This window comes from Rhinolophus hipposideros (assembly GCF_964194185.1).
Source record: "Rhinolophus hipposideros genome assembly, chromosome: X".
In the NCBI taxonomy this organism is placed as follows: Eukaryota; Metazoa; Chordata; class Mammalia; order Chiroptera; family Rhinolophidae; genus Rhinolophus; species Rhinolophus hipposideros.
Window position 1 is genome coordinate 108,506,768 of NC_138046.1, and position 11,757 is coordinate 108,518,524.

Consider the following 11,757-nt stretch of genomic DNA (forward strand, 5'->3'; position numbering starts at 1 on the left):
TGAGAGAGAAACAAAATTACAGAAATGATATAAAACATTCACAGATTTGAGAAACTATAAACTGATAGATCAAGAAACTTAGTGAATGAATCACAAGCAGGGTGAATACACACACACACACACACACCATAATAGCATTTCAGAAATGCAATGATACAAAGGAAATCTTAAAAGTAGCCAGCAATTCCACTCCTAGGCATTTCTCCAAGACAACTCAGATAGGAGGCAATTTGCATTAGTAGGTCAAAAGTGCCTGATACTGGACTGATGGAGAATTACAATTTCTTGGGCTTAGTAAGGAAGAGAGAGACTCATTCTTTGAAAGATGACACAACTGAGAACAGTATAAGACTGTGAATCCTATTACCGGAAAGGAGACAAAATAGAAATCTGATTTTAAGGATCAGGCAATAACCCACACTAAAAGCAAGGTCGATTTAATGTTGAATCACCCAAGTATCAAGCTAGATAGAGTCCCACAGATTCTTCCCAATACAGGAGGCAAGTAGGAAATTAATTATCTTGCATTAGGTTTTACCTAAATTTCTCATGTCACACTAAATATTCTAGAATCTGAGTTGCAGAATTATGGGGAAAGGAAAAGGAGACTTGAACAGTTGAAACCAGGAATTCTTATAGTCTGCCCTTAACCAGTTTCTCCCACCTCCTTTTGAAATTATAGCAGATTTGGACCAATGATGCTTCTTGATCAACTAATGTATCTCTTGAGATTTGCTTCAAATGACAGAGATTATCACATTTCTTTCCCAAGTCTCGATAGATGAAGCTTATGTTACCACCTAATGCCCAATATGCAATTAAGTGGGCTTTATTTTAGAATCTTTGGAAGTCTCACAAGCTCAAAGGCTCTCTACATCCTGTCATATAAATATGTGTGGAATTGCCATGGAATACTTGGCATTTGTTCTCTTCCATAAGAAATCCATACCAAGTTATATTTACTATTAGTTCATGGAGCAGGAACTATCTCCATTCTTTAACACATAATTTCTTCTACTGGACGACAAAGAGTAAGTGTCTATAATTAATTCCATGGCCTTCCTTTGGAAAAAAAACACGTTTTTAATTTAATATATTTTCAATGATTATTAATCTTGTTACAAATTTTATTTCCTTCTTTGTTACTATCATGATGTAGAAGATTGTTTTAATCTGTTTAGGTGTAACTGTATATGTAGTGATAAGTAGAAAGAAATTCTAAGAAAGAGAATTACAAGGCAGACATAGATATATTCGTTGTTTAAAATACAAAACCTATATTTGCCATAAGGATCAATTTATAGTTTTTTTTTTTTTAATTTCAAGTGAGGGAGAGCAGAACACACCACCCCAGAATGTGCCCCTTTTGCATGTAGATTATTTCAAGCTGAAGACTATTGAGGCCCTGCAGACTCAGGAAGAGCTCTTTACCTCCCCCTTAGCTGCTTAAAAGAATTTAGATGGGGGCCTGTACCAGGAAGAGAGTTATTATCGTGGATAGCTTTTTATGTCAGAAATATTTTTCTGCACGGCATGGCACACATCTCTTTACCAAACATTTGCTCTTTTCATCTCCCTGTGAATGGTCTTCCTCCCCTTAAAATCCAATCCCCAAACCCCTAGCCCCTTCTCCTTAGCTCAGGATGGTATATAACTCTCAATTACCTGACTGCCTCAGAGTCTCGTAATTTTATGGGGCTCCAATACGTTCAAAATTTATTTTTCTCCTGTTAATCTCTTATGTCAATTTAATTATTAGACCAGCCAAAGAACCAAGAAGGGAAGAAAGAAAAAGAGCCCCCACAAGCATGCAACGTGATAAAAGCTATGGATTTTTATTATCTAGGGATACACCCACAGTAAGATTTAGTCATGTTGAAGTTTTAAGAGACATGTAACTGTCTTACATTCTTGCCAGAATATTAAAATGATTCACCACTGTCTCAAGCCATATATTATTCTAACCCAGCTGTGTCTGACATTTCAGACTGATGGGTGAGAATTATGAGTCCTACTGAGCTCAGTTTCCAACAGATCAGTTTTTCCAACAGATATTTAAGTTTCAAGACTAGAATTCATTGTGTTTATAGAACCCAATCTTTAAGGATCTGGACATTTGTCGGCATAGGTGTAGGTGTAGGTCTTTATAAACTTTACCCCTTAACCACCCCCAAAAAATCCAGAACTAAAATATATACTGTAATAAAAGAAGAATCAGAGGGAAACATCATAGAAACATCATACAATACCACCACACAGAAATAATAGACAACAAACAAAAGGCAAAGAAACAATAGACACACAGTCTTAGCAGAAAACTAAAGATAGAATGATAGGAGATCCTCACATATCAATAATCACCCTAAATGTAAATGGACTGAACTCACCAATAAAAAAAGCACAGAGTAGCAGATTGGATCAAAAACTAAACCCAACCATATCCTGTCTCCAAAAGGCACATCTCAGCTACAAGGACAAGCATAGACTCAAAGTGAAAGGGTGGAAATTGACACTCCAAGCAAATGGTATCCAGAGAAAATCAGATATAGCTATACTGATATCAGATGAAACAGATTTCAGGGTGAAAAAGGTAATAAGAGACAAAGATGGACATTTCATAATGGTAAAGGGGACTATACAACAAGAAGATATAACAGTCATCAATATTTATGCCCCCAATCAGGGAGCACTGAAATATACCAAGCAACTACTAACAGAACTAAAGGGAGAAATTGACCAAAACACAATTATACTAGGGGACCTAAATACATCATTGACAGCTATGGATAGATCATCCAAACAGAAAATAAATAATGAAATAGCAGCCCTAAAAGACATATTAGATGAAACGGACATAACTGACATTCATAGAGGACTTCACCCTAAAACATCAGCCTATACATTTTTTTCTAGTGTACATGGAATATTCTCAAGGATAGACCATATATTGGGACATAAAACTAACCTCAGCAAATTTAATAAGATTGAAATCATACCAAGCATATTCTCTGATCACAAGACTTTGAAATTGGATATCAACTGCAAAAAGAAAGCAGGAAAACCCATAAATACATGGAGATTACACAACATACATTTAAAGAATGACCGGGTCAAAGAAGAAATTAGAGGAGAGATCAAAAGATACGTATAAACAAATGACAATGAAAACACATCATACCAAACTTTTGGGGATGCAGTGAAAGCAGTTTTAAGAGGGAAATTTATATCAATACAGCCCTATCTCATGAAATGAGAAAAATCCCAAATAAATAACCTCACGTTACACCGTAAAGAACTAGAAAAAGAAGAACAAATGAAACCCAAGGTCAGCAGAAGAAAGGAAATAAAAATCAGAGCAGAACTAAATGAAATAGAGAACAAAAAGACAATAGAAAAAACTAATGTGACAAAGAGCTGGTTCTTTGAAAAGATTAACAAAATCGACAAACCCTTGGCTAGGCTCACTAAGATAAAAAGAGAGAAGACACTAATAAACAAAATCAGAAATGAAAAGGGGAAAGTTATCACAGATGCCACAGAAATACAAAGGATCATGCTAGAATACTATGAAGGACTATATGCCACCAAATTCAATAACCTAGAAGAAATGGACAAGTTCTTAGAAACATATAGCCTTCCTAGGCTGAACCATGAAGAACTGGAAAATCTAAACAGACTGATCACCAGTAAGGAAATTGAATCAGTCATCCAAAACCTTCCCAAAATCAAAAGTCCTGGACCAGATGGCTTCACTAGTGAATTCTACCAAAGCTTCAAAGAGGATCTAATACCAATCCTGCTCAAACTCTTCCAAAAAATTGAAGAAGAGACAGTACTCCCCAACTCATTTTATGAGGCCAACATTACCCTGATACCAAAACCTGGTAAGGACAACACAAAAAAAGAAAACTACAGACCAATATCTCTGATGAATACAGATGCAAAAATCCTAAACAAAATTCTAGCAAATCTAATGCAACAACGCATTAAAAAGATTATTCATCACGACAAGGTGAGGTTCATCCCCGGGGCACAAGGATGGTTCAACATCCGCAAATCCATCAATGTGATACATCACATAAACAAAATAAAAGACAAAAATCATATGATTATATCAACTGATGCAGAAAAAACATTTGACAAGATACAACATCCATTTATGATTAAAACACTTAATAAATTAGGTATAGAAGGAAAACACTTTAACATAATAAAGGCCATATACGACAAACCCTCAGCTAATCTCATAATTAACAGTAAAAAACTGAAGCCCTTTGCTCTACGTTCAGGGACATGACAGGGCTGTCCCCTACCACCTATGCTTTTCAACATAGTGTTGGAAGTCCTCGCCAGAGCTATCAGGCAAAAGAAAGAAATAAAAGGCATCCAAATTGGGAATGAAGAAGTTAAATTATCACTCGTAAGATGACATGATGCTATATATAGAAAACCCTAAAGGCTCCACCAAAAAGCTATTAGAAACAATCAACGAATACAGTAAAGTTGCTGGCTACAAAATCAACGTACAGAAGTCCATTGCATTCCTATATGTTAACAATGAAATCTCAGAAAAAGAAATACAAAAAACAATTCCCTTTGCAATTGCAGCAAAAAGAATAAAATACCTAGAAATAAACTTAACCAAGGATGTGAAGGGCCTATATGCTGAAAACTATAAGACATTTTTGAAAGAAATTGAAGAAGACACAAAGAAATGGAAAGACATTCCATGCTCATGGATTGGAAGAATCAACATAGTTAAAATGGCCATATTACCCAAAGCAATATACAGATTTAATGCAATCCCCATCAAAATCCCAAGGCATTTTTTAAAGTAATGGAACAAAAAATCATCATATTTGTTTGGAACCACAAAAGACCCTAATAGCCAAAGCAATCTTAAGAAAAAAGAACAATACTGGAGGTATCACACTCCCTGACTTTTGGTTGTACTACAGGGCTACAATATTCAAAACAGCATGGTAATGGCAGAAAAACAGACACGTAGACCAATGGAATAGAACTGAAAATGCAGAAATAAAACCACATAAATATGGACAATTTTTGACAAAGAAGCAAAAAACATGCAATGGAGAAAAGACAGCCTCTTCAATAAATGGTGCTGCCAGAATTGGAAAGCCACGTGCAAAAGAATGAAACTGGACTGCTATCTGTCACCATGTACAAAAATTAATTCAAAATGGATCAAAGACTTAAGCGTAAGACCTGACACAATAAACTGCATAGAAGAAAACATAGGTACTAAACTTACGGGCCTTGAGTTCAAAGAGCATTTCATGAATTTGACTCCAAAGGCAATGGAAGTAAAAGCTAAAATAAACGAATGGGACTATATCAAACTTAAAAGCTTCTGCACAGCAAAAGAAACCATCGACAAAATAAAGAGGCAACCAGCTGAATGGGAGAAGATTTTTGCAAACAGTACTTCCGATAAGGGGCTAATATCCAAAATATACAAGGATGTCATGAAACTCAACAACAAAAAAACAAACAACCCAATTGAAAAATGGGCAGAGGACCTGAAGAGACATTTCTCCAAAGAGGACATACAAATGGCAAATTATCATATGAAAAAATGCTCAACATCACTAATCATCAGAGAAATGCTAATAAAAACCACATGAGATATCACCTCACCCCAGTCAGAATGGCTGTCTTCAACAAGACAAATAGTAACAAGTGTTGGAGAGGCTGTGGAGAAAAAGGAATCCTCATACAGTATTGGGAATGCAGATTGGTGCAGCCGTTATGGAAAGCAGTGTGGAGGTTCCTCAAAAAATTACGAACAGAACCATATGACCCAGCAATCCCTCTCCTGGGTATCTACCAAAAAAATCTGAGAACATTTATCCATAAAGACACGTGTGCTCCAATGTTCATTGCAGCTTTGTTTACGGTGGCCAAGACATGGAAACAACCAAAATGTCCTTTGATAGATGAATGGATAAAGAAGTTGTGGTACATATACACAGTGGAATACTATTCGGTGGTAAGAAAAGATGATATAGGAACATTTGTGACAACATGGATAGATCTTGAGAGTATGATGCTAAGCGAAATAAGGCAGACAGAATAAGCAGAGAACCATGTGATTTCACTGATATGTGGTATACAAACCAAAAACAACAAAAGAACAAGACAAACAAATGAGAAACAAGAACTCATAGACACAGACAATAGTTTAGTGGTTACCAGAGGGTAAAGGGGGTGGGGGGTGGAAGATGAGGGTAAAGGGGATCAAATATATGGTGATGGAAATAGAACTGACTCTGGGTGGTGAATGCACAATGGGATTTATAGATGATGTATTACAGAATTGTACACCTGAAATCTATGTAACTTTACTAACAATTGTCTCCCCATAAACTTTAATTATAACAAACAAACAAAAAACTTTAGCCTTGCATCCTAAAATTATTTTTTCAAACAACCAGATGTTATTCTTATTCATATACCTTTTAAATATAATGAAAATAGTAGCAGTAGTACTCATATTGATACTAATAAATTACAAATGTAGAACACTTTCCTTTCTGGGTCAAATCACATTACATGAATTACCTTAACCCAGAAAATAACCCTGTGAAGACATGTTATGACGATCCTCAGTTTATTTAAAAATAATAAGATCAATACTTGAAGTTCAGAGAGATGAAGTAATTCGTCCAGAGCACAAAGCTAGGCAGTGGCTATTTCACTGTTCCAATCAAGATTTTCCAATTCTTATCCTGAGCTCTCAAAAACGTCTTCATTACATATAGTATATTGTCAGTTAGGAGTTTGGAGAATGGAACAGACTAAAACATGTTAAAACAATCTCTTTTTAATTTTAATTATATTAATTATAATAGGCATTTTTTGCTTCAGCTAATCAGTAATGGTATATGGTACCCTGGTAGCTATCTGCTAAAGCCTTATTAAATGAAGATAAATAAGATGAAGCACTGCCTTTAAAGGACTTCCTCTGAAATACATTAATTACTTTCAATTAAACAAGTCATTCAACACTCTTTACAATAACACTATTTAAACACTAAAATATCAACACTATTGAAACTGAAATAACAATTTAAAAATACTATTAGTAGACTATTCCCATTTGTTCACTAAAATACGAATCCAGAAAAAGCATGCTCCATTACAGAAACTTAAACTAAAGACAAAAAAAGTTAAAGGCTTGTGTGAAAGTTCTTGATAGTAGAAAATATGGTGGAAACTTGACAGCAAATTGTAATAATTAGAAAGCAATGTGAGGCTGCAACTCCAAATTTAATTCCAAGCAACTAAATCGAGTTGGTGTTATGGCCATGAAGGAATCATGGAGGACTGCAACCTGAGGGTTTGGGATTGATAAAACAAAGATGCAACCGAGCGTATTTAGATATGGCCAAACTTCAGGAACGCTTCACAAATTCAGAGGAAATAGTGGAATGGCTGGAAATTCTAACAGAAGAAAAGTTTAAAATGAATGAGAAGCTAAAAAAATTTGAAAAATTTGAAAATTTGAACGAAGAATTTTCCAAATCTATTAGAATATAAAACCTTTTGGTGGATTACCTTAATGCAGAGGCAATTGTGGAATACATGTTAGAAATTTAGAGGATTTGGCTGTTCGAACTGTAACTACGCATAATAAGTAACTAAGGTAATTAAGAAAGAACAGAGATTGTGTTCAACAATGAAACATGTTAATCTCTGAAAAATAATATTTAATGAATATTTGAATTCCAATATTAAGAAGCTTAGTAATTCAACCTCAACTTTCTTTGAGATCCTGCCCAACAAAAGGTGACCTTTTGTGTATACTTTTATTTAATACTGATTTTATACTTTCCAGTAAGTAACATTACATTCTCTTTGTGAAATTTATGATAAATAATTTAGTATAAACTCAAAATCAATAAAAGTCGAAAGATAATAAAAGTAGAATAGCAACTATCTGCTATAAATGGGATCAAATATCATATGTGAATAAATTATGTCCTAAGATAATGAAAGTACACTAGACAAGATCACAGAAACATATAAACATTCTTTTTGAGAAATGAGACAATGGAAGTTATGCACGAGAGTAAAGGAAATACATGTCCTGATTTTCAGAACAGGAAAAACAGATGGGTAGTGGGAAGCATAAATGAGGAAATTCAACATAAAATCTCAACACAATTGGTGCATAGATTATTAATTAGTTAATCATGAGCAACTAAGCTAGAAACAAATGACAGTAAACAGGAGTCAAATGGAATATGGAAAACATTCTTGTTTGGTTTATTTACTAGATTGATAACTATAGGAATATTGCAAGTGTCATGTTTTAATTTCAGGAAGACTTTTATTTTCAGAATCTCTAATGAGATTCCATGGAGGAGATTTAAAATAAGGGTAGATACTTTAATTGTCCCGTGAACAGTGCAGCATGCTGTTGGATACGCCCCAGGTGTGTTTCCCTCAAGACTTTCTGTTTACAAAGGCAGAGAAACGTGTTGATGCAATTCAGGCTTCCGATATGGCACCTTGCTATATTGAATATTACAAGCTGAAGGAGTTTGAGAAAACTGCAGATGCAGGAAGGTCACTGTGACCTTCCCCCGCCCTTCTCCCCTGAAACATGTTGAGGTGCCCTCCCTAATCTTGGAGGAATGGAGTATGTATCCTTTATCTCCAAAGACAAAAGGACTCAGAGAAGAATCTCAACTGGACTTGCTATGTACCCCCAGTTTGCTACACTTACCCCATACTCTGACCTACTACATTTCTTTCTTTTTTTATTTTATTGGATAATTACATCTGACTTGTTTTTACTGGACCCCATCATACAGCACACTGATGGTAAGAGACATCTCCTAGTCAAGTTTATACCGGACTTGACTTAGTACATCCCAAGGGCCCCTCTCCTTTTGGATTTGGCGCTTCCACTGCCCTCATGTTATCCCCTGGTTCATTTTCACCACCCAAGTAGCCCATGATGTACAAAGTGGTCCATGCAAAAAAGAGCCCATCTCAGCCTAGAAACTCATCCGAACAAAACGTAAATTGGTTCTTCTAGACATTTTTTGCTTGGAGGGCCACAATTCAAATTTACCAAATGTGCCTGAGGTTAAAGGTTAAGAAGCACTACCCCAGTGATCCTGTTGCATATTCGTTTTAAGAGCTACTATTCAAACCACAGGCTCTTGGCCTAGTCTTCAATACCCCTACTTCCTGTTAAATACTCAGAAAAATAATGCGGTGCTCAGAGAGCACTTACAAAACTCACAATCTCCTCCTTTTAGGTCAAGTTCAGCCCACTACAATGATATCTGGCACCACCCAGTGGCAATCATGTACGTGGGAATAAATAGCAACTTAGCAAACTCTTGTATCACAAGAAAGAACACCTCACAAAAGAATAGAATAATGTTGCAAATCAAACCAAAGCGGTTTCATTTTTTTCAAAGTTATCTACTTTGAAAAGTGCAGATCATTTTAAAGTTGTTTTCCTGGTCTCCGGTCTCCTTAGAAATGAAGAACTTAGGTAATTTTTAAAAATCAAATTAAAGAAAAATTCTTCACTAACAGTATAAATATATTGGCTTTAATGTAAAATTACATGTTTAAAAGGCCCATTTGTAAGGGTACTGAATTTGTCTTATGGGAAAAAAGGAAATTGCCAATACACCAGTCCTTTAAAAAAGTGATGTAGAAAACCAGGGCTCTTTCTAGAAGAGTCTTCCAATTGTTCAACTATAATTATTCCTTCTAAGGACACCAACTGGAATACAGGATGACACTGTTCCACAACCTCTCTTAATATACATATACAAAATATGTGTCAACCATTTTGGAGGAAAAGCAAAAACCTCATTGTAGGATTTCTCAAATTACAATTTTCCCCCCAAACTGTATTCAATAATAGCATGGAGGCTTCAGAGTCTCTCGGGCTGCTGCTAACATCAATGATTCCTTTTGGGATCAGGCTGGAGGGAAGGCATTCCATTGGGAAGGTGTGAGGAACCTGCTACTACAGCAGCGAATTAATAAACGAGGAGCCATACTTGCCACCTAAAGAATTCTTTAATGTTTGAATATTTCGTTAACACAGACCAAGGATGTGCCTTGATTTTACGTTTCTAAAAGTCACACTTTAAGTTAAAAATTTGTTCTGCAAATCTCCATATATCGTCAGATTGTAGAATTTATATCATAGTATCTTCTCAAAAGAAAGTTCTTCATAGGAGTCTTTTTTTGGTATCTTAAATGTCAATGATCACAAAAACTTCTGGATTCTCTTCACTATAGACCTGCATTGCTGAATATGTTATTGCTTTGACTTCAGTTCCCTGAGGGTGCTTGGACAATGAGAATTCTTCTCCCCACTCAATTGACCGTAATTTGAAATTTGTCTGATCGATACTAAGTACTTTCACTTCCCGGGGTATGAAGAATCCATCAGCACTGAACTTATAAAGCCACTCATTCAAAAAGTGAAACAGAAGAGACTGTAAGTCATCTCCTTGGGTTTCTACTTCTACTGTATGGAGGGGCTCCACAGTCTCAGTATCTGTCATGTAACCAAACATGGCCATTGCACATTGTTCGAATGCTTCCTCCAGAGTGTCTCCCCGTGCGTGTAACTGGACGTCCGCTGTATGATCCAAATACTCGTACTTCTGATTGACTGGAGGATACTTGGCCTTGGTCGCCTTCTGCTCCTCAGTCAAATTGTAATCTCTAACATCCTCCTCTTCCTGCGCCATGATTGCAGCATTGGACCTGACTTACTACATTTCTACATGACTGTCCACTCTTTATCAAACCTAGCATAAAAAAACTCAGGTTTAACTGTTTTTTCAGGTCTTTGTTTCCTTTGGAAGGCTCCTGTGTAATGTATAATTTGTATTAAGTAAACGTGTACGCTTTTCTCCTGTTACTCTGTCTTTGTCAGTTTAATTTTCAGACAAGGCCAGAGATCCTAGGAGGGGCAAGTCAAACTTTTTCCTCCCCTACAATGTGAAACAATGTTCAGGGAGAAGAAAAGCTAACAGTAATAATAATACAAGCATAACTGGCAGCAGAAGCAACATTCAAAACACACCAAATATATTGTAATTATATACTAGAGCCCTCAAATGAAATTTAACTGAGATAAATGTATTATTCTGTAAGTTGATTTTAAAATAGTAATTAAAATATAAGATAAGGAAAACATGGATTAACAATTAGTCAAAAAGTCAAAGATTTTAAAGTTTCAACTCTTAAGAAGTTCAGTGTAACAGTATTTTTTTCAAAAAAATCAAACCAAAAAATAATAACTAAAATACAATACAAAAAGCAAAAACCTAACACGGTGAAAGGCTACACTAGCAGAACTATAGTCATGAGAAAAAGTGAGCTGGTGTTTCATGGTTTTCTCTTAGACAGACTGGATCATGAGTTTTGTGTTCATGTCTAGTAGCACATTTTATGAAGGTCTTTGAAAAATCACAGTGATAGAGAAGGGAGAGCATAAAACAGTGAAAATACATGTGAAGATCATTTTAAAAATTCAAGATAATGAATATATAATGAACATCAGTACAAGTTATAAAGTGCCTGAAGGGAGGCCAGAAAGAATGCAGATGATGAAATGACCCTTCTTTTTATAAATGGAGACACTTTGCCCTAGATATCTTCTCAAAATCACAAGAAACCTGTTTCACACCCAATTCATCACATTCAGGGTACTAGTTTCCACTATAGAATACACTTTTTTAAAAT

The 11,757-nt window shown here is 35.5% G+C and overlaps 1 protein-coding gene across 1 annotated transcript; it reads right to left on the reverse strand.

The window, feature by feature from the left end:
- Nucleotides 1–10,131: 10,131 nt before the first annotated feature.
- Nucleotides 10,132–10,767, reverse strand: LOC308494761 (protein archease-like). The gene has a single exon (XM_081042679.1). The coding sequence runs from the start codon at nucleotides 10,755–10,757 to the stop codon at nucleotides 10,254–10,256; it is 504 nt and encodes a 167-aa protein (XP_080898805.1). The 5' UTR covers nucleotides 10,758–10,767; the 3' UTR covers nucleotides 10,132–10,253.
- Between the last annotated feature and the right edge of the window lie 990 nt (nucleotides 10,768–11,757).